Consider the following 27,509-nt stretch of genomic DNA (forward strand, 5'->3'; position numbering starts at 1 on the left):
TTATACATTTGAGCTATTTTTATCGGAGAAAGGTTGGAGGGTATGCAGCCATACTTTTCGCCTTGCACTCTGTCACGGAGCGATACTCCGTCTCTCCTGCAAGAATTACAAGATTCTCTGATTTTGCAACTTTATGGCTTTCTTCATTGCTCCCTGATTCCAGTGTCAAGTGAGTTGCAGAGATTAACCTGGAGGAACGCCCCTGGAACAAAGAGCAGGGAGGGAATTTTTCTCTTTCAAAGGAAGTTGGAGCCAGCCTCATGGCACAGGTCCTGGGAGAGAGGTTTGAGGTGCCCAATCTCCTCTAGCCTTCCTCTAGCAAACGCTGACGAGGCAGACAGGCAGACAGACAGACAGACAGACAGGGAGACGGGTGCAGGAGTCTTTGGCCGGCGTAACGCACACTGCACAAACCGCCGTTCTACAAGGTAAGGAAACATCCAGGAGGTGGCAGCCCGTTTGCTTGTCAGGTAAGTGGGGAAAGGCTTCCTTTAGAGGACCCTATGACAAAATGCTAGGGACACAAGTGGCGCTGTAGTCTAAACCACAGAGCCTAGGGCTTGCCGATCAGAAGGTGGGCAGTTCAAATCCCCGCGATGGGGTGAGCTCCCGTTGCTCGGTCCCTGCTCCTGCCCACCTAGCAGTTCGAAAGCACGTCAAAGTGCAAGTCGACAAATAGGTACCACTCCGGCGGGAAGGTAAACGGCGTTTCCGTGCGCTGCTATGGTTCGCCAGCTTAGTCATGCTGGCCACATGACCCGGAATCTGTCTGCAGACAAACACTGGCTCCCTCAGACTGTAAAGTGAGATGAGCACGCAACCCAGAGTTGTCCGCGACTGGACCTAATAGTCAGGGGTCGCTTTACCTTTACCTTTATGACAAAATGCTAGTCTTCTTTCCATGTAGTACATAGCTTTAGTACATAGCTTCCATTTAGTACATCCTCCTGAGCAGTAGGATGTGCCTCCCTAGGCCTTGGAGGAGCAAGCACACATAGTTGGATCTCTCCACAGCTAAAGTCCAACTGATCTCTGTCTGATAATACTGATGGGATCAGGACTGGATTTAGGTTCAATGAGGCCCTAAGCTACTGTAGGTGATGGGGCCCTTTATATGTCCAGCTGTCCTTTGTCAACAACAAATTGTCAACAACTGTTTTTTTGTGTTGAATATACAGTGGTACCTTGGGTTAAGCACTTAATTCGTTCCGGAGGTCTGTTCTTAACCTGAAACTGTTCTTAACCTGAAGCACCACTTTAGCTAATGGGGCCTCCTGCTGCTGCCGCACCACCGGAGCACGATTTCTGTTCTCATCCTGAAGCAAAATTCTTAACCCGAGGTTTTTAAAGATGCAGTTGGAGGGCTATCACTCATGGATGCTTTAGCTGAGATTCCTTACTCTCTATCTCCTGCAGGAAGAATGAGAAAGCCCATTCTGCTTTATTTGTTTGTTTCGCAAAAATTTATTCACCACTTGACTGTTAAAAAAAGAAGTCAAAGCGGTTTACAAAAAAATAATAATCACCGATAATAATTAACGGCGATAATTTAAAACGTCAACAAATTAAACCCAGGTCAAAATTTGCACCAACTTTCTTAACATGTAGGTAGGCTTGTCAAAAGATCAGCGTGATTTCAGCAGGTGCCAAAAACAGAATTCAGAGATAGCAATAGGCACACTAAAATATTGATTTCTTCCAAAGATGGAATGGGTCTTATGTGGCCCCACTTGCCTGCTGTGGGGCAAGGCGATCTCTCGGGTGAACTTGTCCCAAGTTGTTAAGGGCTTTATTTACTAACAGCAACACCTTGAACTTGCCCCAGCTTGTAGCAAATCAGCAGCCAGTGCAGTTGCCTTTGAGCACAGGATATTCTGATTTTGCAACGGCCTTGGTCTCTGACTCGCTTCCTGATCCCAGTGCCAGGTGGGCCGTGCAGTGCTATTCAGAGGGAAAGTCCCGAAGGGAGTGTCTGGGGAAAGGGGGGTGGGAGGGAATGTTCCTCTTTAAAAGGAAATGGGAGCCGGCCTTGTGACGTAGGTACCTAAACTGGAGCTGGGAGGTGCCTAATCTCATAGAACCCCCCCACTCTGACAAAGCTCTGGGGGAACAGGACTGAGACAGACAGACAGACCCAGATTTCTTTGGCCAACACGCCACACACTCGGCAATTCTGCGAGGTAAGGAATGTTCAACATGCCGCTGTCCATTTGCTTATCGGACGGGCCGGAAAGGGTGAAATGCAAAACTTTCTTTCAAACCCTGAGCTAAAGGACGTGCCTCTGCAGGCCATTGTCCCGCCGGCATGCCAAAGAAATGACTCCACAGAAGGGAAAACATCTGGTATAAAAGAGGCGGGAGGGAGGGGGAAGGAATCGGGAATGAAGAACTCAGATCTGGTGTTTGGGGAAGGGTCTTGCCAAGCCAGGGACGCGGGTGGCGCTGTGGGTTAAACCACAGAGCCTAGGGCTTGCCGATCAGAAGGTCGGCGGTTCGAATCCCCGCGACGGGGTGAGCTCCCGTTGCTCGGTCCCTGCCCCTGCCAACCTAGCAGTTCGAAAGCACGTCAAAGTGCAAGTAGATAAATAGGTACCGCTCCGGCGGGAAGGTAAATGGCGTTTCTGTGCGCTGCTCTGGTTCGCCAGAAGCGGATTAGTCATGCTGGCCACATGACCCGGAAGCTGTACGCCGGCTCCCTCGGCCAATAAAGCGAGATGAGTGCCGCAACCCCAGAGTCGGCCGCGACTGGACCTAATGGTCAGGGGTCCCTTGCCAAGCCACTGGGTCTTGACCTGAGTTGGGCTGACACCGGTCTTATATAATTGCCTCATTGGTATTCTCTAGGCCCACCAAGGTGAGTTAAGTTGACACAAGGTGAAGGATTCCCCACTAACTCATCTCTGTTTAACATTGGTCTATCTAGCTCAGTGAGCCCTACATGGGCTGGCAGCTGCACTCCAGGGTCTCTGGAAGTTAGTCTCGCTCCCTCTCCCAGCCCTGCCTGGAGATTCTGGGGATCCAACCTTCCACACGGGAAGGATGTGATCTGCAAATTAGCCACAGCCACCTTGCAGGGCTGTTGTACAGATAAAACGAGGAGACGAGAACCGGGTACGCCATTTTGAGCTCCTTGGAGGAAAAGGTGGTATGTATATACAGTTGTATCTTGGAAATTGAACGGAATCCCTTCCGGAAGTCCATTCGATTCCAAAACGTTCGGAAACCAAAGCGCAGCTTCCGATTGGCTGTAGGAAGCTCCTGCAGGCAATCGGAAGCCACGGAAGCCGTCCCAGATGTTAGGCTTCTGAAAATTATTCGAAAAGTGGAACACTCACTTCCAGGTTTCAATTGTTCGTGAGCCAATTTGCTTGGGAGCCAAGGCGTTTGAGATACGAGCTACGACTGTACATGTAATAAAAAGAAAAGAAAATTGCCCTGTTGATAAAGTAAGGCACCAGTCCTCATGGTTGTGAAGAAAGGGCTGGATAAGATAGGAACAGAGCAAGCTGCCAAATACTTGAGTCAGGGCATTAGTGCTGTCCACACTGACTGGGAGAGGCTCTTGGAAATTTCAGGCAGGATTCGCTCTCGTGCCTACTTGGAGATTCAGGGAGTTGAATCTAGGCCCTTCTGCGTGCAAAACACGTGATTCGCCACTAGGCTGCGCTCTTTCCACTTTTCCACTTTGGTTAAGAGCATCGAAAGGGCTCTCAGCTGATGGGAAAAGACCCGCCAAAGAAATTAAAAAATATCTTTATGTATGCGACAACGGTTCAACTGCTGTTGAACAGCTCTTACTGTCAAAGAGTCTTAATAGCACAAGGATGGAAGATTGAGGAAATCCTGATGAAAGAACTGTGGCAAGAAAAATTGATGGATTATGCGGAATTGGCAAAATTGACACACAAACAACATGATAAGGATAACTGTGACTTCAAAGATGAATGAGAACCTTTTATGAAATATTTGAAGAAACAAAAAAATGAACTGGACTCTTTGGCAGGTTTTGAATAAACATTCACAAACTATTTATTGTAATATAGAGATAGACAACTTGAGGATTTTTACAATTTTGTAACATGCAGATAGAAATATGTGTTGAGAAACCGGAGAAAGGAGCTGAGGGAAGTCTGGGGGTGGGAGGTTGGAATTTTTTTTTTGTTTGGAGGGGAGGAATAGAGGGGAAAAATAATAACAATGTGGATGATGTATTTTTGATAAAACCATTGTGTTGAAATTTCCAATAAAAAAATATTTTTAAAAAGGGAAAAAATAAAGTGCTCTCAGCTGGATCCCACCACGGCACACTTAGTTCTACATTCCTAGCAAGAATACCGCCACTGGGTGGTCGGTCAACGGTTTGCAAGCGACCTGGTTCGGTAGCCGTTCTTCCGAATTCTCACATCTCTGAATTTTGCAGTGTGCCAAGGGACAAGTGCAGAAGGGTGTAGCCGAAGGCATCAACTTGCAAAAACGAACCCCCATCGCTCTGCAGAAATGTGCGTGCACCAGGCACACGATTCCATCTCAAACCTGTACCTAGCGGGAGAAATTCGCAGGGAAACGCTGGTGCAATTTCCGCAAGGACTTTAAAGAAATACATTGCAAACTGATGTTGAGAACTGGACTTAAGATTGGAAAAAGGAGAACCTCGACGTGAGAGATTTTCCCTGTCCTAGCTAGGAAGAGAAGGGTCTGGCAGCTTAGCTTCCTTCAGTTTCTCGTTCCCTCTCCCCCCAAACTTAAATCCAGTTCTCCAAATTTCTGCAGAAATTTGCATTTTTGAAAAATCCTCATGAAAAATCCCCAAGTCTCGCTTCCTGCAGAGATCCAGACCCCACGTGCATTAAACATAGAGGTATGTCCAAGTGGGTGGGTGGGAAGAAGTAAGGGCGACCTCACAGCAAAAGGGTAACCTTGCATACCCTCCAAAATTCTCCCGATGTCCCATTCCATAATAATAATTTTTTTTATTTATAAGAGTATTTCAACAGAGGAATGGTCTCCTATAAGAGGTGGTGGGCTCTCTTTCTTTGGAGGTCTTTAACCAGAGCTTAGCTGACCACCTCTACAATTCCGTGATTCTATTATTTATATTCCCTTTTTCTCCAAAGAGATCAGGACGGACTATAGGCTTCTCTTCTTCTCCATTTTATCCTCACAACAGCCCTGCGAAGTACCGTATTTTTCGCTCTATAAGATACACTTCCCCCTCCTAAAAAGTAAGGGGAAATGTGTGTGCGTCTTACGGAGCGAATGCAGGTTCCTTGGCTTCAGCAATAGCAACGCGAAGCCTCCGAAGCGCAGAGGAAGAGCTCCCCCCGTGCTCTGGAGGCTTCGCGTTGCTTTCACTGAAGCTGCCTGAAGCCCCCAGAGCACAGCGGGAAATTCCGCTGCACTCCGTTGGCTTCAGGCAGCTATCCGCAAGCCTTTGGAGAGCAACAGGAGTTCCCGCTGCGCAAGCCTTTGGAGAGCAACAGGAGTTCCCGCTGCGCTCCGAAGGCTTGCAGATAGCCGCCTGAAGCTTGGAGAGCACACCGATCCCTCTTGCTCTTCAGGCTTTGCTTCGCTGGAGAGGCGCTGCACAGTTTTCCCTCTCTGTGCAGCACCCCTTCAGCGAAGCGGGAGGAGAAATGGAAGGGGCTCCGTTTCTCCTGCCGCTTCGCTAAAGGGGCGCTGCGCAGAGAGGGGGAGAATTCCCCTCCCTGTTCTCCCCCTCATATGGTCCGGTGCGTCCCATGGTCTGGTGCATCCTATAGAGCGAAAAATACGGTAGGTGCGTCTTATGGTCTGGTGCGTCTTATGGAGTGAAGAATACGGTAGGTTAGGCGGAGAGATTGCAGTTGGCCCAAGGGCAGCCAAGCAACTTCATGGCCACAAGGAGGATTCGAACCCAGGTCTCTCCCAGGTCCTGCGCCGACCCTCCAGCCGCTACACCACACATGAACTGGGGAGGGGTGCTGCTGGTGAGTGACGCACCTCCGCTCTTCTTCTAGGAGCCAAGGGAGGAGAGGCCATGGCCGGCAACCTCTCCGAGCTGGAGGAGGCCCTCCTGACGCTGGTGAGGAACTACGACAAATACGCCGAGAAGTCCTTTTTCCTCAGATACTTTTTCGGGAAACAGGGCAAGATCAGCAAGGAGAATTTTGGGAAGATGCTCAACGAGGAGCTCAGCCACGTGCTGTCGGTGAGGCGAAGGGCAGCGGTGGTGGTGGCGGCTACAGAGAATGCTTCCTCATCTAGCTAAGTATTTCCAGCACTGACTGGCAACAGCTTGCCAGGGTTTGCCAGGGTTTGAGGCAGAGAGATCTAGGAATATGGCTGACAGCAAAGGACCCCAATACAGTGGTGCCTCGCAAGACGAAAAGAATCCGTTCTGTGATTCTCTTTGTCGAGCGGTTTTTTTCGTCTAGCAGGTTTGAAGTAAGTTTAGCGGCAAAAGTTACTTTGAGAATACAGTCGTACCTTGGTTTTGGAACAGCTTAGTTCCCGAACGTTTGGGCTCCCAAAGGCCGCAAACCCGGAAGTCAGTATTCCAGTTTACAAACTATTTTCAGAAGCCGAACGTCCAGCATGACTTCCGCAGCTTATTATTGGCTGCAGGAGCTTCCTGCGGCCAATCAGAAGCCACGCTTAAGATTTCCAAATGTTTTGGAAGTCGAACGGACTTCTGGAGCAGATTCCGTTTGACTTCCAAGGTACGAGTGGAAGAAGTTATAATTATAATATACAGCAGCTGAAGATAACCAGGAAAAAAGCATGGAAGGGAGGGAGGAAAGTCGACTTTTAACAGTGAATGTGTGCTGGAAAATGTTTGATTACAGTGGATGCTCGGGTTGCGAACGTGATCTGTGCGAGATGCACGTTCGCAACCCGCAGCGTCGCGTCTGCGCACGCGCAGGTTGCTATTCAGCGCTTCTGCGCATGCGCAAAGCACAATTTAGCGCTTCTGCGCATGCGCGACCCCCAAAACCCGGAAGTAAGCCGTTCTGGTACTTCTGGGTTTCGGCAGTCCGTAACCTGAAAAAACGCAGCCTGAAGCGTCTGTAACCTGAGGTATGACTGTAATTGTATTTTATTTGTGGCAGGACGTGGGAGGTTTTCCATATCCTTAGGCATTAGGTCTTCCATTCCTGCTTTTCTCACTAGTTTCTTTCCTTCTCCTCCCTGTTCTTCCCTGTCACTCCCATCCAGAACACCGACAGCAAGACTGCCGCCCAAGAAATGTTTGCTGACATGGATTTGGACGAGGACGGGAAGATGAGCTTTGACGAATATTGGAGGCTGATCGGTGGCATCATCAACCAGCTTTTGCACGTGAAGCAACAGGTTCAGGAGCGTGATGGATGATAGATGGTATATTACACCTGTTAAGTTAGCGAAAATGTATAAAGTCAGCAATAAATGTTGGAAATGTAAAGAAAAAGAGGGTACATTTTATCACATGTGGTGGGAATGTAAAAAGGTGAAATGCTTCTGGGAGATGATATATAATGAGATGAAAAAAATGTTGAAATACACATTTATAAAGAAACCAGAAGCATTCTTATTGAGCATTGTGGGGAGTGATATAAATAGAAAGGAATATAAGCTCTTTTTATATGCAATAACAGCAGCAAGAATATTATTGGCCCAAAAATGGAAGCAAGAAGAACTACCGACGATTGAAGAATGGAGGGTGAAGTTAATGGACTATGCAGAGCTAGATAAACTAACAGGAAGGATTTGAAACCGGCGGGACCAGAAATTCACGGAAGACTGGAGTAAATTTACGGACTATTTGAAAAGTAATTGTGAAGAACAGACGACGTTTGTAGGGTTGCAAGACGTTTTGTGAGGAGTATTATTAGAAGTATTGCAAAAATGGAGAAGGGGAAGGATGGATTTGTTAAGAGATGTAAAGGCAATATAAAGTTAAGAAATGCATAAGAAGTGGTTAAAACGGTGGATCATCAGAGGGGCTGATGGAAGTCTAAAAAGATTGTATAAGTGATAAGTTTTGTGGTACATTTTATAATTTATATGTTAAAATCAATAATTTTTTTTTTTAAAGGAGCGTGACGGATGATGGAGAATGAGACCCCGCAGGAGAGAACATGTGGGCTGCTCCCCCCCAGCCCCCAGCCCTGCCTTAACTTTGCCATCGTTCCAGCTCCCCCTACTGGCCGGGCTGCACAGGACATTTCCCAATGGCAGCCCTTTTGGAAGCCAAGCTCTACAGAAGATCGGGAACATGGAGCTGTCCGTGGAAACTGCCTGTCCGTCTGTTCAATGCCTCTTGACGGCTGCACTCGGGACGCTGTGTCTAGGAGGGTGGTGGGCAGTTGGAGGGAGGGGCTGGCCATGCCTCGGGGAGTTGCAGCCAGACTGTCAGACTGTGACAATAAAGACTGGACTCTGAGTGTCAGAGTCATGTGACTTCCTCTCTGATCAGCTCAGAGCATAGCTGTCAAGTGTCCCTTATTTGAAGGTACAGTCCCTTATTCCAGCGCCATGTCCCGCTGCTGTCCCTTATTGATGGATGTCCCTTAAATGTCCCTTAAATTTCAAAGGAAGCAGCTCCTCTCCCTCCCTCCCTGCCGGCCAGGGAGGAGGGAGGCTCCAACTGTGTTGCTTGGCTGTGTTGCTCACCCAATAAGAAATCTAAGAACGACTGGGGGGTGGAGCTTGCATGCCTTGTGTGTGGCTAGTTAATGCAAGCGGAGGGGTTTTTTGAATGCTGGACGCCATTTTGTTGCACGTGCTGCTGCAGACTTTGCAGTGCAAAGCCAGGCCGGGGAGCCATCTTAAGTTGAGGCTGCATAGGCCTTGTGGTGCATGGGATTCAGATTCTATTCAGTTGAACCTCTGGTTACGAAGTTGGTTGGACAGTGTTCTCGAAGCTACCAGCATGAGTTTGACCAGACTGCAGGAGGACAGGAAGACTGGAGTGCCTGGAACAGGTGAGGCTGCAGGTCCCTTATTTTGGCTGCTGGTCCCTTATTTTCAAATCTGTAAGTTGACAGCTATGGCTCAGAGTTAAGCTTGATGTCCGAGGGTTAGAGGAGAAGGAGGCCATGGTCAACCTCTATGGTCAGAGGCCGCAAAGTTTCTGAATACCAGTTGCTGGAAACCTCAGGAGGAGAGAGGGCCTTTACGCTTGGATCCTGCTCGCCACTCTCCTCCCACAGACATCTGGTTGGCCCCCATGAGAACAGAATCCTGGCGTGATCCAACAGCCTCTTCTTATGTTCTTATCCTCTTTTAAGGCCATCCACTGCTGCCTCTTGTGGCAGTGAGTTCCATAGTTCAGGCACTTAAAAAAACCAAAACCATTTACAGTGGTACCTCGGGTTACATACGCTTCAGGTTACAGACGCTTCAGGTTACAGACTCCGCTAACCCAGAAATAGTACCTCGGTTAAGAACTTTGCTTCAGGATGAGAACAGAAATCGTGTGGCGGCAGTGAGAGGCCCCATTAGCTAAAGTGGTGCCTCAGGTTAAGAACAGTTTCAGGTTAAGAACGGACCTCCGGAATGAATTAAGTACTTAACCCGAGGTACCACTGTATTACAATGAGCCTTGCGCATGAAAATCCAAGTTGGTGCATTGGTTCACTTTGTTAAAAGCAGCGCCAACTTCTGGAGTTTCCTATTCCTTCAGAAGCAGTACATTCCCTGCACAGGCCAGGATGGAAGACTCTCTCTCCAACCTTCTAAACTTCCTCTCCTTGGGCTTGCTGACCTGATAACTTGCACGTACAGGGGTTCCTCAGTTTAAGAAAAGCTGTGTTTACAAACGATTCGGTTTACGAACTCCGCAAAACCAGAAGTAGTGTCATAGTTTGAGAACTTTACCTTGGTCTAAGAACGGAATCTGAACGGAGGAAGGGCACCGGTGGCGGGAGACCTCTTTAGGGAAAGCGTGCCTCGGTTTAAGAATGGTTTTGGTTAAGAACGGACATGCGGAACAGATTAAGTTCGTAAACTGAGGTACCACTGTACAAGCAACGAAAGAAAGAAAGAAAGAAAGAAAGAAAGAAAGAAAGAAAGAAAGAAAGAATCTTTCTTTCCGGCCACTGCAGGCATGTTCTGCGTTCCAGGACCTTTTTCCGGTTGCAATTCAGTCCCAGTGCAGAACTAAAGCATCTGTTGCCCTATGCCTCTTCTAGCAGGGACTGCCTCTCATAGGAGGGTCCACAGCTGTTTGATGCTCTCAGGATTTGTGCCTTGCTGCTAGCAAACATCTTAGAGCTAAGCCCCAGGAGTGGACGTGCAACAGAAAAAATATCACCTTCTCATGAGGCCCTTTTCTTTTATCTGTGTCTAATCTTCCAACAATGGGACGCGGGTGGTGCTGTGGGTTAAACCACAGAGCCTAGGACTTGCTGATCAGAAGGTTGACGGTTCGAATCCCCGCAATGGGGTGAGCTCCCATTGCTCGGTCCCCGCTCCTGCCAACCTAGCAGTTCAAAAGCACCTCAAAGTGCAAGTAGATAAATAGGTACCGCTCTAGCGGGAAGGTAAACGGCGTTTCCGTGCGCTGCTCTGGTTTGCCAGAAGCGGCTTAGTCCTGCTGGCCACATGACCCGAAAGCTGTACGCCGGCTCCCTCGACCAATAAAGCAAGATGAGCGCTGCAACCCCAGAGTCGGCCACAACTGGACCAAATGTAGTGCAACGGGAGTTCCCAATGCACTCCGGGGGCTTCAGACTGCTTCAGCGAAAGCAACGTGAAGCCTCCGGAGCGTGGGGGGAGCACTCTCTCTGCACTTTGGAGGCTTCGCGTTGCTATCGCTGAAGCCAAGGAGCCTGCATTCGCTCCATAAGATACACACACATTTCCCCTTAATTTTTGAAGGGGGAAAGGTGTGTCTTATAGAGCAAAAAATGCGGTAATTAACCTAGGTAAATGTTCTAAATTTGTACCATTCTTTAATCCTAGTCTTAATCCTTAATCTTTAATCAACAAGGGTCGCGTAGTGATTTCAGGTTCTTTATTGCAGCTCGTAAAACAGTGAATGAAATTCCCCCCCAAACCTCATGATTTATACAATGAGTCCCGTCTGATTGGCTGATTCTGCTTCCCTCCTAGAGCCTGATTGGGCTGCTCCTGCAGGCTAATCAGTTGCTGCATTCTAGGATCCTGCCGGCCTAATAGGCTGATTGACTTCCTCCTGGGGTCTGATTGGGCTGCTCCTGCAGGCCAATCAGGTTGTTGCATTCTAGGATCCTACCGGCCTATTGTTCAACTTTCCAAGCTTAGTACATAATATCAGGTTAGCTAACACCTGGGGGGATTAAATTAGTACTTAAAAGCATCCAAAGAATGGACCGTTAGAATGAAACGGAATAAAGGAGATTAGGAGATATCTTGGACTGAAGTGCTACACTACTGTGGGGAGCAAACCCCTCTTGAGATGACCATCCTGTAAAATCTGGACCCCCTCCGTGCAGACTGGAGGTGTTAATCTGTGAATAAACCGTATTTCTTAAAGCCGCAACAGTCTCCGCTGTGTCTCAGTTTCCCATCGTTCAGCCCGGACACTGAGGTCCAGCTCCGAGGGCCTTCTGGCAATTCCCTCACTGTGAGAAGTGAAGCTACAGGGAACCAGGCAGAGAGCCTTCTTAGTAGTGGCACCCTCCCATCAGATCTCCAGTAAATAAACAACTACCTGATTTTTAGAAGACACCTGAAGGCAGCCCTGTTTAGGGAAGTTTTTAATGTTTGGCGTTTTATTGTGTTTTTAATATTCTGTTGGGAGCTGCCCAGAGTGGCTGGGGAAACCCAGGCAGATGGGAGGGATATAAATAATATATTTATTTTTATTATTATTATTATTATTATTATTATTATTATTATTATTATTATACAGACCCTATGTGTGTGCCCAGAACCCCATGGGGTCTTGCGGCAGAGAGAGGGGTAGGCACCCGACTGTTGTAACAATAATTTTTATATACAGTGGTACCTTGGGTTACATACGCTTCAGGTTACACACTCCACTAAGCCAGAAATAGTGCTTCAGGTTAAGAACTTTGCTTCAGGATAAGAACAGAAATCGGGCTCCGGCGGCGCGGCAGCAGCAGGAGGCCCAATTAGCTAAAGTGGTGCTTCAGGTTAACGAATTAAGTACTTAACCCAAGGTACCACTGTACTTCTGTCATGCCACCTCTTGCTCATCATTTCTCTAAGCTAAGAAGTCCCAAAAGGTCAACAGCATCTGGGGAGGGACATAGGTTCCCCATCCCACATCTGGAACCTTTTTTCCACACAACTGCTAACTAATAGATGGACAGAACTGTGACTCTCCTGGTGCTAGTAGTAGATAGGTAGCCGTGTTGGTCAGCCAGTCAAAATAAAAAAAATTCCTTCCAGTAGCACCTTAAATACCAACTAAGTTAGTTCTTGGTATGAGCTTTCGTGTGCATGTATCTCACTATACATGACTAAACCATTTCTCACCTTCTCACCCCTTGCCTTTTCCTGTAAGACCTATTACAGTCGTTAAGAGTCGTCAACAGGCTCATCTCAGCTATCTGCCAATCTCCCATTCCCACCACCCTTCTGAGTAATATCCCTCCCCACCTTCTCACTATATAGAAGGATCTGGCAACTTCTGTTTCAGTGTATCTGAAGAAGTGTGCATGCACACGAAAGCTCATACCAAGAACTAACTTAGTTGGTCTTTAAGGTGCTACTGGAAGGAATTTTTTTTATTTCTCCTGGTGCTGTTTGACTCCCATCTGACCCATCAGCCAGGATGGCCTGTGACTGGGGATGTGGCCCCACAACACCTGAAGGGCCATCCCTTTCCTAAGCCCTGTTAAGAGAGCCGGAATGACGAGCTTTCCAGAACGACGGCTGCATTTAACAGCAATGCATGTTCATGCGCTTCTGCGTCCTGAGCACCAGAGGGCAGCAGAGGGAGCTGGCAAAAAAAACCACAGGGCCTCCCCTATGGAATGTGCAAAACACACACACACACACAAACAAAACACAAACACACAACTCCTGCAGTGGGTGATGGTCAACACAAGGTGGTAGCACAGGCCAACCGATCGCTCCCTCTGCGATGTTCATTCCAAAGTTGGTTCTGAAATGGATTCCAGCATTGGAACAACTCTTAAAATGAGAGCTATACACTTGCACCCTTTCAAATTCGTTTGTTTGTTTGTTTGCTTATTTATTTATTTATTAAATTTCTATGCCGTCCTTCATCCAAGGATCACAGGGTGTGGTTTGCAGTATTAAAAAAACACACAAATAATAGGCGAAAGATTTATACGATCTGAAGAGAAACCAGAGTACAACAAAGCGAACTGGACTCCTTGGCTGGTTTTGAACAAACATTCACAAACTTTTTATTGATAATAATCAGCTAGATAGCTTGAGGATCTATACAACTGTGTAACATGCAGAAAACAGCATTTTTAGAGAAATCCAAGACTGGAACTGAGGGAAGTCGGGTGGGGGGCTGGGGGGTGGGATTTGTGGGGGGAGGGAGGAAAAATGGGGGTGGGGGGTAACGATGGTATGTTTCTGGATAATATGTTTTGTTTTAATTTTGAATAAAAAGCTATTATTGTTATTTTTTAAAATACAAAGAATAATAAACTGCATAATAACAAACAAAACAATAACTCCGCCGACACAGTTTTAACAAGCCATATAGATTGTTTAATTAGCCAAGGACTGGGAGAAGAGGCATGTTTACTCCTGGCGTGCTCTCTGTTCATGCTCAGAGGCTACCCTGTCACCTCCTGAGCTAAGCAGGGATTTGAACTCGACTCCCAGAGGTGGTGATGAGGGAGCTGTAAAAAAGCCCCCAATCTTTCTCTCTACATCTTGGGCAATTGAGACAACCTCATTCCCTCCAGCTATACTACAGTTCCCATCAGCCAGTGCCAGTCCTGAGACTCGGCGTATCGTAATATATAGAATCATAGAGTTGGAAGAGACCACAAGGGCCATCGAGTCCAACCCCCTGCCAAGCAGGAAACACCATCAGAGCACTCCTGACATATGGTTGTCAAGCCTCTGCTTAAAGACCTCCAAAGTAGGAGACTCCACCACACTCCTTGGCAGCAAATTCCACTGTCGAACAGCTCTTACTGTCAGGAAGTTCTTCCTAATGTTTAGGTGGAATCTTCTTTCTTGTAGTTTGGATCCATTGCTCCGTGTCCGCTTCTCTGGAGCAGCAGAAAACAACCTTTCTCCCTCCTCTATGTGACATCCTTTTATATATTTGAACATGGCTATCATATCACCCCTTAACCTCCTCTTCTCCAGGCTAAACATGCCCAGCTCCCTTAGCCGTTCCTCATAAGGCATCGTTTCCAGGCCTTTGACCATTTTGGTTGCCCTCCTCTGGGCACGTTCCAGTTTGTCAGTGTCCTCCTTGAACTGTGGTGCCCAGAACTGGACACAGTACTCCAGGTGAGGTCTGACCAGAGCAGAATACAGTGGCACTATTACATCCCTTGATCTAGATGCTATACTCCTATTGATGCAGCCCAGAATTGCATTGGCTTTTTTAGCTGCCGCGTCACACTGTTGGCACATGTCAAGTTTGTGGTCAACCAAGACTCCTAGATCCTTTTCACATGTACTGCTCTCAAGCTAGGTGTCCCCCATATTGTATTTGTGCCTCTCATTTTTTTTGCCCAGGTGCAATACTTTACATTTCCCCCTGTTAAAGTTCATCTTGTTTGTTTTGGCCCAGTTCTCTAATCTGTCAAGGTCGTTTTGAAGTGTGATCCTGTCCTCTGGGGTGTTAGCCACCCCTCCCAGTTTGGTGTCATCTACAAATTTGAGTCCATATACATCACCATCTTCATAAAAGAAGACCATGATGGGGGAGTTGCTAATAAACTTTGCTGCATGGAGTCTCACTGTTTAGAGTTACCAGACAAACACACACATTCTTTCCTGTGATACTCCGATCCTTCCTGCTCCCACCAGCTGGCTTTTCCATCCCACCCCTGTCAACCATAAATCAGTCAGCCCTGCCCACTGAATATGCTCAGCCCTCAAAGAGCTATTTGAGAGATTTTTCCTCACTGGAGATTCTTATTTTCCCCAAAGCTTTATTTCTTTCGACAGAGAGGCATTACTTCTCCAAACTTTTGGGGTTTCCCCAGACCTGCTGCTTGTCAATCAGGGCAACCAAAGGCCTGGTTAAAAAGGAACATTTTTGCCTGGTGCCTAAAGGTGTATAATGAAGGCACCAGGCGAAGTTCCCTGGGGAGAGCATTCCACAGACGGGGAGCCACTGCAGAGAAGGCCCTGTTCTTGTGTTGCCACCCTCCAGATCTTTCAATGAGCATTGAGGTCCAGCGCTGAGGGCCTTCTGGTGGTTCCCTCACTGCGAGAAGCCAGGTTACAGGGAACCAGACAGAGAGCCTTCTCAGTAGTGGCACCCGCCCTATGGAACGCCCTCCCACCAGATGTCAAAGAGAAGAACACCTACCAGACTTTTAGAAGTCATCTGAAGGCAGCCCTGTTTAGGGAAGCTTTTAATGTTTGCTGCATTACTGTATTTTAATATTTTGTTGGAAGCTGCCCAGAGTGGCTGGGAAAGCCCAGCCAGATGGGCAGGGTATAAATAATAAATTATTATTATTATTATTATTATTATTATTATTATTATTATTAGGCACACAAAGAAGGGCCTCAAAAGATGATCTCAGGGTCCGGATAGGTTCATACGGAAAGAGGTGGTCCTTGAGGTATTGCGGTCCTGAGCCGTTTAAGGCTTTGAAACCAGCACTTTGAATTGGGAAATGAATTGGTAGCCAGTGCAGTCGGACCGGGGTCGGTGTAATATGCTCAAACTATCTTGCTCTGGTGTGCAATCCGGCTGCTGAATTCTGCACTAGCCGAAGTTCCCGGACCGTCTTCAGAGACAGCCCTACATATAATGCATTGCAGTAATCTAACCTTGACCAGAGCATAGACAACAGTAGTCTTCAGTTTCCCCAGGACATTTGCAGGGTGTGTATGTCTTCCCTGCCGAGTTCTACAAAGAGCAATGTCGAGACGAAGGAGGGAGAGAAAGCTGTCAGCCAAGGTTGCCACTTAGACAGGTTGTAAGTAAGAAGACAGGGGCAGTCAGAGGTTCATGGGGCAGCACCCCCAAATGCTTCACTCTCTGCTCGGATGCCCCCCCCCCCAGCTCCCATCCATGCTGGGCTGTGGAGTGAAAGAGATCTGGCAACAGGTTTCAGCAGCCGGCCCAACCTTTAGACCAGTGGGACGTTTGTCCTGGCTAGTGCCGAAGAAATCCCCTTCTTTGTTTGCAAATAAAACGAGTGAGGTGGGGAGGAGCCTCCCACTGGTCTCCTGGCAACGTGAGGAGGGTGCGTGTTTGCCGAGTGAGTCATTCCGTCTCCCCAGGCATCCTGCTCTCCTTCCGAACACTGCGGGGTTGAGCTGACTCACTTGGCGGAAGAGTGGAGGGATTGGACCAGACTATGCAGAGGGAGGGACGCAAGTGGCACTGTGGGTTAAACCACAGAGCCTAGGGCTTGCCGATCAGAAGGTCGGCGGTTCGAATCCCCGCGATGGGGTGAGCTCCCATTGCTCTGGCCCTGCTCCTGCCAACCTAGCAGTTCGAAAGCACGTCAAAGTGCAAGTAGATAAATAGGTACTGCTCTGGCGGGGAGGTAAGCGGCGTTTCCGTGTGCTGCTCTGGTTCGCCAGAAGCGGCTTAGTCATGTTGGCCACATGACCCGGAAGCTGTACGCCGGCTCCATCGGCCAATAAAGCGAGATAAGCGCCACAACCCCAGAGTCGGTCACGACTGGATAATAATAATAATAATAATAATAATAATAATAATAATAATAATAATAATAATAATTTATTTATACCCCGCCCATCTGGCTGGGCTTCCCCAGCCACTCTGGGAGGCTTCCAAAAGAATATTAAAATACTATAATACATCAAACATTAAAAGCTTCCCGAAACAGGGCTGCCTTCAGATGTCTTCTAAAAGCCTGGTAGTTGTTTATTTCCTTGACATCTGATGGGAGGGCGTTCCATGGGGCGGGTGCCACTACCGAGAAGGCCCTCTGCCTGGTTCCCTGTAACTTGGCTTCTCGCAGTGAGGGAACTGCCAGAAGGCCCTCGGTGCTGGACCTCAGCGTCCAGGTAGAACGATGGGGGTGGAGACGCTCCTTCAGATATACTGGACCAAGGCCATTTAGGGCTTTAAAGGTCAGCACCAACACTTTGAATTGTGCTCGGAAACATACTGGGAGCCAATGTAGGTCTTTCAAGACCAGTGTTATGTGGTCTCTGCGGCCGCTCCCAGTCACCAGTCTAGCTGCCGCATTCTGGATTAGTTGGATCTAATGGTCAAGGGTCCCTTTACCTATGCAGAGGGAAGAGACATGCAGCTGATTAGAATGGTGACTCTGAGAAGTGTGTGTGTGTGTGTGTGTGTGGATGAGGAGAAAAACGAATCCTCTTGGCCATGGTGGCCGAAGTTCTAAAAAAGCACAGGCAAGACCTTGTTCATACCAGAGACGTCAATCCCTATGTTACCACCTTAAACAGTTATAGAGTTTCAAGCTCTACCGACTGAGCTGTAGTTGAAAACAGCTGGAAGGCACCAGCTTGGGGAAAGGCATCCCATAAACACACTTGAGCCCCAACTGAACTTGGTGGGGCTTCCTTGTGAGTAAACGTTAGAGGATCACGCTCTTAGCATTCAAATGCCGCGGAGGCGAACTTTCCCCCAGCTCCAGCCCCTGGATCAATTATTTTCTAATTGCCGTTTGGCTGCCCATTTCCTGACCCCAAATGCAAGATCTGGCTGGCCTGATTTAAGACCGTAAACGAGAAATGGGAACGCGCCCATAAATTTGCATGCATGCGTGACAGATGTAAGGAAATAAGAAAAAGCCGCAGGTTTGTTTCCTCTTAGCCCCGAGAAGTTCTTTTATGGATTAGACTAACTGAAATCTTCAAACATCAAGGGACTGAAGATTTTGCAGCTGTGGGGAGTCAGCGTACAGCTTCCGGGTCATGTGGCCAACATGACTAAGCCGCTTCTGGCGAACCAGAGCAGCACACGCAAACGCCGTTTACCTTCCCGCCGCAGCGGTACCTATTTATCTACTTGCACTTCATGCTTTCGAACTGCTAGGTTGGCAGGAGCAGGGCCAGAGCAATGGGAGCTCACCCCATCGCGGGGATTCAAACCGCCAACCTTCTGATCGGCAAGCCCTAGGCTCTGTGGTTTAACCCACAGCGCCACTTGCGTCCCTCCCTCTGCATAGTCTGGTCCAATCAATGCATAGTCTGGTCCTAACAATGTCTGGGGAGAGAAGGGGGGTAAGGATGTAGATGAGGTCCACATTTAAAGGCAGTTTTACCTAATTTGTGCTTTCTGAAACCCTAGGCAAACTAAAAAGCAGCCACCTTCCGAAGCCTTCAGTTCCTCGAATTTTGCCACGCCCCATCACGCGTACAAAAACGCATATATTTGTGTAATGTTGATTGTGCATAAAAAATGGGCTTGCCAACGACTCAGAAGACTCCATTATTTTAGGGGAAATGTTACTGGAATAATGTACATCTTAAGGAAAACTGCACACAAATGGCAAAAAAAAAACCCCAAAGCAATAAAACCACAAGTTTTCGGTATTTTAGGTCAAGACATACTAAAAGAAATGAGGGCTTTATTTATGTATGCCACTACAGCAGCAAGAATGTTGATTGCACAAAATTGGAAGACAGGAGAAATACCAACTAAATAACAATGGCAAGAGAAGTTGATGAACTATGCAGTACTGGCAAAAATGACAGAAAGACTAAGAGAAAAAGACAACAGAGACTTTGAAAAAGACTGGGAACCATTCATATTATATTTGCAGAAACAAAGAAAGGCAATAGACTTGATGGCAGGATTTAAATAAACCTCCACATTATTAGCATCAGAAAATGTTTGGAAGATAGTGAAATAAGATGATGTATTTAATTTTATTTTTATGTTTTTAAGGTTTGATGCTATGTTATTAATAACTTTTTATGTTGAGAGTTAGCAAAGTGGGTGAAAATATAAACAAACCAGAAATGCAAGTTGGGGGAAGTCTTGGAGGGGAGGGAGGGAGGAATATATAGTAAATGTTAAGAATTTGAGATGTATGTAATGAACGAAAATGAATAACGAATAAAAACAAATTTAAAAAACAAACCACGAGTTTTCAGGAGAAAGAGGCACTGAGACGATGGCGAATTTTCATGAGGATTGGTTAATAATAATTATAATAGCAGCAGCAGCAGAAATAACAATAACAACAGACAGATGTCGAAATGTGGAGAAAAGACCAGAATGAGGGGAGGGGATGAAAAACTAAGAAAAAACAAAATTAAAAGATTCATCCAACCCTCGTACTCACGAAGTCCTGCCAGATAATCACTATCATCATAATTTTATTATCAAAGGCTGCTCTTGAACTCGGATCCTGCTTACGGGCTTTTTCAAAGCGGCTTCTGGTTAGCCACCGTGAGAGCAGGATGCTGGACTAGATAGGCCCTGATCCAGCAGGGCTCTTACTCTTTATGTTCTTACTCAGAGTAGACCAAACAGCTGCTTTATTTATTTATTTATTTATTTATTTGTATAAATAATCCACAATGCCATTTGGGGATTTAAAAAAAAAGATATCAAAGCTCTTTACAGCAATAAAACGTACAATGTGTGCAGTATGAAAACCATAAAAACAGGCATTAATTCACCATTTGTAGAAGGAGTGCATTCTTAACTGGCAGAACGAAGTTGCAGAATAGAAAAAGTTTCCAGCAGGTATTTAAAAGCTGGCACAGAAATCTCTAGTGGCAGAGAGTTCCGCAGGACCGTGCCGACGGACACTAAAAGCTCGGCTTCTCGCCTGTTGTCGAATGAGCCTCGCCAACTTGATTTTGTCGTGCCCGTTGCCCCTAGTAGGTCTACTCTGAGCAGGGCCCGGACAAGGTTCCAGAAGGTGGATGGTTTCCCACCAGGCTGAGGTTGCTTGTTTCAAGAGTCACCGCTCTTTGCTGCTGAAATCGGGGCCTGTTTTACGGGTGACTGGCCATCGGACAATGGAGGCGCTTATTCAGATGTGCTGGGCGATGGGAAAGGCAGAGAGGATTCGAGAGCCGGGCACGGGACAGAGTGTGACAAGAAGACAAAAGGGGTTGTGTGCTTGCGTGCGCAGCTAAATAAAGGGTTAGCTGCCTGTCACGTGCACAGCTCAGAGAACTAAGGTCTGCAAGTTTATGCAGGCAGCCTTGATCCAAAATACACTCCGGCCCTAAACTGCGCTCTTGAGAAGACACAAGAATCGATTCGTTTAAGCTGCATAAAAAAGGTAGCTCCGAAAGGCAAAAGATTCAAAAGGCATAAAATTGCAGCTTTGACTTATGGAGCTGACCGGCGCTGTAAGACACCGGCAGGAATTCCTGCATCGCAGGGGCTGGACTAGATAACTCTGGGTGTCCCTTCCTATGGTTCTGTGAAAAGAAGCAGAAGATCAACAGGTGGAGATGGTCAGTACCTCCGTCCCAAGGCTTGAACTCAAGATCAACTGTTGAAATAGAGCAGCAATGAGATTTAGGACTAGGCCAGAATTCCATCCCCATCTCACCCCTTGAGTTAATCCTGTTGACTTGTGGAACTCACCGCTACAAGAGGCTGGGATGGTCAGTAGCTTTAAAAGACAATGGTGCCTGTTATTACTACTGCTCATCACGAGGTAGTGCCAATACAATTGCCAAGCACAATTATTAAATGAACCCTCCGTGGACAGTGGCACTCTACCTTTGAAGACCCATCACTGGGGGACAATAGCAGGAGAGGCTGAGTGCTCGCATGCTTAAGCCACTTCCGCCTAAGGAGGAGGTGGGGTTGCGGGCTTCCCGGCCCCTCCCCATGCGGGGCGGGTGGTGGCCAGCCCCACATGATTGGGGGATTCCCGGCCATGTCATCCCCTGGTCGGCCAATCGGCTGGCTCAGGGGGCGTGGCCTGTCCTATTTAAGGCAGGACGCAGCCGGGGTTCTCCCTCTTTGCCGCCCCGCCAGTTGTTCCTGCTTTTTCCCACCCTCCCGCCCTATAAGGTTTCCGTTCCTTGACCTTGCTATGGGCCTTGGTTGGTCGCCAATTGAAGGGCCTGGTAGGAATTTTCCCACTTGGCAAATTGGCACCAGCCATGTAGTTTTCGCCTAGGGTAAAGGTAAAGGGACCCCTGACCATTAGGTCCAGTCATGTCCGACTCTGGGGTTGCGGCGCTCATCTCGCTTTATTGGCCGAGGGAGCCGGCGTACAGTTTCCGGGTCATGTGGCCAGCATGACTAAGCCGCTTCTGGCGAACCAGAGCAGCGCACGGAAACGCCGTTTACCTTCCCGCCGGAGTGGTACCTATTTATCTACTTGCACTTTGACGTGCTTTGGAACTGCTTGGTTGGCAGGAGCAGGGACCGAGCAACGGGAGCTCACCCCGTCGCGGGGATTCAAACCGCCAACCTTCCGATCGGCAAGTCCTAGGCTCTGTGGTTTAACCCACAGCGCCACCCACATCCCTCGTAGCAAATCGGCACAACTTTCTGGGTATTGGCGGTTAGGCATTGGTATTGTTCTGTAGTTGGAAGAAGGGAGGTAGCGCCATCACCTGCCCCACATATTGAAGGATAGTCTGTTAAAGGATTCCGGGGGGCGTGGCCCTGTCCAAAGCCTATGGAAGTGAGGGCCCAAGGCACGCCCCCTAGCAGTGACCCCGGGGGAGTTCCTAGTTGATGTGCATCAGCAGGACTCCCCCTACTGGTGGTTAACCCTTCCCGGACTTCAAGCGGACGGGCTGGAGTTGAATATAGTCAGTTAGGACCAATGCCTAAGCCAATACCGCTCATCACCTGTAACCAATAAAGTTGTGGCCTTTTTTAGCCCATTAACCTTAATAATTGTGTCTTGTGTCATTATTTCCACTGGGGGGGAAGAGAACTCACCACGCAACGGGCTTCCCACTGGGGCAACTGTCTCGCTGCTGTGGGTGACAGATGCTAAACTAGTTGGGCCTTTGGTCTGACCCAGCAGAGCTCTGCTTAGGTTAATAGCCCAGCTAGTTAGGGACAAAGCTTCCAGGAGCAAGGGCAGTCTACCTTTGAATAAGAGGCCCTCTAAGCTGGGGCAGAGGGACGCGGGTGGCACTGTGGGTTAAACCACAGAGCCTAGGACTTGCCGATCAGAAGGTCAGCGGTTCGAATCCCCGCAAAGGGGTGAGCTCCCGTTGCTCGGTCCCAGCTCCTGCCAACCTAGCAGTTCGAAAGCACCTCAAAGTGCAAGTAGATTAATAGGTACTGTTCTGGTGGGAAGGTAGACTGCGTTTCTGTGCGCTGCTCTGGTTCGCCAGAAGCGGCTTAGTCAGGCTGGCCACACGACCCGGAAGCTGTACGCCGGCTCCCTTGGCCAATAAAGCGAGATGAGCGCTGCAACCCCAGAGTCGTCCACGACTGGACCTAATGGTCAGGGGTCCCTTTACCTTTACCTTAAGCTGGGACAGGGACTCAGAACCCAGATTAAGGAAGTCAAGTAAAATTAAATCAAGCTTCCTCCTCATCTACTAAGACAAGAATAGGGGAGTTCAGGCCCAAGGGGGCGGGTGTTGGAGGGGGCCCAGACCTCTCTGCCTGGCCCTTGGAACTCTTCCCAGGCCACTCCCCCCTTAGTGGTCTTCCTCATCACCCTCCTCAAGTATCTCTGCCTTGCTGGGACGTGTCCTTGAACTCTGACCGTGCCTTTTGTGTGGACGGACGGAGGGCAGAAAGGTGCAGGTAGAAACATAAGCAACATTTACAGCCTTTGCCCCTGGATCCATCCGCCACTGGCAGGTGGCCCCTGGAATGTATCTTTGGGAGAAACCCGGCCCTTGAATGGAAAAAGGCTCCCTGTCTCTTTATCGGGCGGAAGGGACAGAGGAATGTCTGTAGTCCCCCCTCCGGCAGGACCTTTGCAAAGAAAGCTGGTTTCAGTTTTTCCTGGCCAGGCAGGAAATCTATTCAGAGGTTTCTGAAGCTTGTGAGTTTCAGGTCCAGTTTTCTGCCTCTTTCCAGATGGCAGCTCTTTCCACTCGGCAGGCCAGGCCCCAGGCAGCTGGGATGGGCGCTGCGATTACAGTGTGTGTGTGTGTGTGTGTTCCTCCGAGCGATTCCTCCAGTCTCTGCTGCCCAAAGTTTCGCACGGGTGAGTCATCTCCTCATGATGGAGCTACTCCCTTTGCCCCGAGGCGCCACGCCCTGGCATGGAGGCAGAGTGCCAGGCTGCGAGGGAAGCGGCGTGGAAGGAAGTCTTGCTTGCCACTTGCAAAAAGGGATGCAGCTCTCGGTCGCGGGTTCATAGGCAGCTGTCGTGTGCTGCGTCAGACCGTTGGGTCCATCTAGCCCAGCGCTGTCTGATCTGACTGGCAGAAGCGGTCCAAGATTTCAGTCTGGGGCCTTCTGCTGACAAGACAGAGACTCTGTCACTGAGCCCCTTACTATGATGATTCATCCCACCATACTGGTTTCTCGAACACCTGGAGACTCGTGCTTATTTATTTATACCCCGCCCATCTGGCTGCGTTTCCCCAGCCACTCTGGGCGGCTTCCAACAGAATACAGTGGTACCTCGGGTTAAGTACTTAATTCGTTCCGGAGCTCCGTTCTTAACCTGAAACTGTTCTTAACCCGAGACGCCACTTTAGCTAATGGGGCCTCCCGCTGCCGCCGTGCCACCGCCACGCGATTTCTGTTCTCATCCTGAAGCAAAGTTCTTAATCCAAGGTACTATTTTTGGGTTACTGGAGTCTGTAACCTGAAGTGTCTGTAACCTGAAGCATCTGTAACCCGAGGTGCCGCTGTATTAAAATACAATAGTCTATTAAACATCAAAAGTTTCCCTAAACAGGGCTGCCTTCAGATGTCTTCTAAAAGTCTGGTAGTTGTTTTTCTCTTTGACATCTGATAGGAGGGTGTTCCACAGGGCGGGTGCCACTACCAAGAAGGCCCTCTGCTTGGTTCCCTGTAGCTTTGCTTCTCGCAGTAAGGGAACTGCCAGAAGGCCCTCGGAGCTGGACCTCAGTGTCCGGGCAGAATGATGGGGGTGGAGACACTCCTTCAGGTATACTGGACCGAGGCCATTTAGGGCTTTAAAGGTCAGTATCGACACTTTGAATTGTGCTTGGAAATGTACTGGGAGCCAGTGTGGGTCTTTCAAGACCGGTGTTGTGTGGTCTTGGTGGCCGCTCCTAGTCACCAGTCTAGCTGCCACATTCTGGATTAGTTGTAGTTTCCGGGTCACCTTCAAAGGTAGCCCCACATAGAGCGCTTTGCAGTAGTCCAAGCGGGAGATAACCAGAGCATGCACCACTCTGGCGAGACAGTCCGCGGGCAGGTAGGGTCTCAGCCTATGTACCAGATGGAGCTGGTAGACAGCTGCCCTGGACACAGAATTGACCTGTGCCTCCATGGACAGCTGTGAGTCCAGAATGACTCCCAGGCTGCGCACAGGACTGGTATAGTACCAACTCCAGACTTCTGAATCCAAAGAAGGGGAACATGAATTTGCCTCCTCAATTTGCATCCTTGGACAGCTCCTTTGCTTTCTTACAGAAGGGTTTTGTGCTTCTGCAATCATTTCCATTTGCATCAAGGTTTCCAAGTGAGCGAGCTTTTATCTCTCTATGCAAAACTGCCCCCCTCCCCTTTGCAGTAAATCACAAGATTTAATCAGGAAGGGGCAAAGCAGTGGAAATATCTGGGATGCAAAAAGGTACAAACGTTGGTTTGTAGGTATAGATGCAAATTTCAGATTTAAAAAGCAACAGGTGGCAAGACAACCGAGACCTCCATCCAAATCAATTAACCCGCCGCACACCTCGGATCAGTTCTTTGACTCCAGAGTAATTTTGGAACAGATCGTGCTTCAGATCAAATCTCTCCCCCCCCTCAATTATATCCATTCATGATCTGAAATGAATTTTTAATATATCTTGCTTTTGGGAGTGGTGTCGCTCAGTGATTTGCTAGCTCAGTGACAGAGAACAAGGCTGTGAAGATTAGATCTGTTCTTTAAGGCGTAAAAAAAGAAAGAATGTTCGCTGAAAGCTAGAACAATCGGAAAAATTAGGCACGGTTATACAAGGCGGGGGCGGGGGCAGGAAAATATTAGTTCACAAAGAGCTCTCACGCCACCGTCGCCCTCACAAAATCAATAGAAAACCTCACATGAAAAAGTTGAGACTCACCACTGTGGCCCCACCCACTTTTGTGGCCTCTGGCCCCGCCCACCCATGTCTTGCAGCCCTCAGAAAGTCCCGTATGAGGGTATGTGGGGGGCAGGAAAAAGTGACCCTCCCGTTAAGGAGCGATCCATCAGGCTGTAGCAGATGGAGCAAGAGGGGAGATTCAGGATCACCTCCTTTCTCCATCAGCTGTCACCTGCCAGCAGTCTTTAACACCAGCAGTAACATCTAGACCATGGGAGTGTTTCAGCCCTGTTCTTGAGTTTGTTTAAAATCTAAAACAGCTTTATCTTGTATTCTTTTCTTTGAATTTGTGCCACTTAGGTTTTTAAACCTTTTTGTAAAAGCAGCACTAGAATTTTCACAGCTGAGTCCTCAGCCCTCTGTTATTTTCCTTGCTTTCTTCAAGTTGAGCTTTGTTTAAAACTTGTTTAGGTTTTCAAAACTTTTTTGTAAATTCAGTATTAGAAATTGTACTCTTGAGTCCTCAATCCTTTATTACTGCACTTTGCTTTCTCTAGGTCGAGCTAGCATCATAATACATCAGAATTTTGGGGGTTCTACCCTTGTTTGAATTTTGGTCATTTAAAGTTCATGATTTTTCTATTTCCTTCTGATGAAACTGAATAGTTCAGTGAAACGAGGTTTGTAGCTGGCATCACGTTAAGGCTTTGTTCTATTTTAGGTTTTTCTAAAAAAAATTCCTTAAGCTTTTTGATTTTTTAAAAATTTTATTATTTAGTTGATTTCCACAAGATAATATTTATAGTTGATAACTTCTCGTTTCAGGGATTTTCACTGTATTTCATTTGTGCAATTTCTCAGTGACTGTCTTTATTTTATCGATCCATCAGCCTGTAGCAGATGGAGCAAGAGGGAAGAAGCAAGATCTCTCCATCATCTCTGCTAGAAGGCAGCTCCAATGGCCTCCCTTTCTCCATCAGCTGTCACCTGCTAGCAGCCGCTCAGTCAATCAGATACTGGGAGAGAAGGGAAAGAGGGCCATTCTATCAGCTCTCCTGAGATACCAGTGACCTTTGCTTCCGCCTTGCCTTAAAATGCCCCACCCCAGCTGCTCATGAGAAGACCTTGTAAACGCAGATCTTGCTCTTTCTTCCGCCCTCCCAATCCATTTTCCTTTTGTGCCATGTCTGTTTGAGGATTGTAAACCCGAGGGCAGGGCACTGTCTTCTTTGTGTTGATCTGTAGGTTGTTCTAGGAGCCTTGTTTGGCAGAAAGGTGAGATAACGATTCTTCAAATAATTTTTTTTGTTTAGTGGGGTTTTTCCCCCACCCCTTGTCTCTTCCGGGATCAAATGCTGGCTACGCCTCCCTGTTATAAACTGGATTGGTGCAGAGTGATTCACCCAACCTGCCACCTCCTTATCAAACAAACTCACATTTTTTTCGCCTAATGCAAACAGGAGGTAACAATTTGTGCAAATCTCTCCCCCCCCCCCTTCTTACAAACACAGTAAACTCTGGCTGCTGAACCAAGGAGATATTCTACGCATGAGCCCTCTGTAATTCTGTTCCAAAAATTAACCAAAAATTGAGGGGGGGGGAATTATAGATTACTTTAAAGAACACTGTAAATATGTTAAAACATTAGCAGGCTTGGTGTAACATTTATGAAGTAATAATAGAATTAGGATTGGAAAAGAAGTTGAAATTATTTGGAGAAATAAAATTATATGGGAGGAGAAGAAAAGGAAAAAAATTGGAAACCAGGGGTGGGGGAAGTCAAACAATGCAAATTGGGATTGGATATGCATATATAAGAAGAAGAAAAATGTTGTCATACTCAAAAATTGAAAAATATTTTTTTTAAAAAAACACACAGCCCAGTTTTCAAGAGAAATTGATAACGCAGATGTAAAATCATGTTTGGAAGACCAAATGAATTATCTGTATCACACAAGGTTTCTAGAAATCGCAGGAGGGAAGAGTGCTCTTGTTCTTGGGTCCTGCAGATGTTGTACAATGGTAATAAAACTATTATTATTATTATTATTATTATTATTATTATTATTATTATTAAACAGGATGTCAGACTAGACAGGCCTTTGGCCTGATCCTGCACACTCCTCTTATATTGTTTACAGTGGTACCTCGGGTTAAGAACTTAATTCGTTCCAGAGGTCCATTCTTAACCTGAAACTGTTCTTAAGCTGAAGCACCACTTTAGCTAATGGGGCCTCCTGCTGCCGCCGCGCCCCCAGAGCACGATTTCTGTTCTCATCCTGAAGCAAAGTTCTTAACCT

General features: G+C 47.6%; 1 protein-coding gene and 1 long non-coding RNA gene across 6 annotated transcripts; both read left to right on the forward strand.

Annotated features, from left to right (window-relative positions):
- Positions 1-202: 202 nt before the first annotated feature.
- Positions 203-27,258, forward strand: LOC309520647 (protein S100-A16-like). 5 transcript variants are annotated; one of them, XM_082202650.1, is made up of 4 exons: positions 2,013-2,180; positions 5,997-6,187; positions 7,195-7,333; positions 8,052-8,401. In XM_082202650.1, the coding sequence occupies exons 2-4, from the start codon at positions 6,017-6,019 to the stop codon at positions 8,066-8,068; spliced, it is 327 nt and encodes a 108-aa protein (XP_082058776.1). In that variant the 5' UTR covers positions 2,013-2,180; positions 5,997-6,016; the 3' UTR covers positions 8,069-8,401. The 5 variants fall into 5 exon arrangements, with proteins under 5 accessions (XP_082058773.1, XP_082058774.1, XP_082058772.1 ...); XM_082202647.1 differs by lacking the exons at positions 2,013-2,180; positions 7,195-7,333; positions 8,052-8,401 and adding exons at positions 203-428; positions 26,100-27,258; XM_082202648.1 differs by lacking the exons at positions 7,195-7,333; positions 8,052-8,401 and adding an exon at positions 26,100-27,258 and having other exon boundaries at positions 1,819-2,189; positions 6,005-6,187.
- On the forward strand, positions 10,590-11,478 carry LOC309520712. Its single transcript, XR_014214328.1, has 2 exons — positions 10,590-10,694; positions 10,759-11,478. It is a non-coding gene; the product is annotated as an uncharacterized lncRNA (long non-coding RNA).
- Positions 27,259-27,509: the final 251 nt, after the last annotated feature.

Source organism: Podarcis vaucheri (assembly GCF_965113315.1).
Source record: "Podarcis vaucheri genome assembly, chromosome: 16".
NCBI lineage: Eukaryota > Metazoa > Chordata > Lepidosauria > Squamata > Lacertidae > Podarcis > Podarcis vaucheri.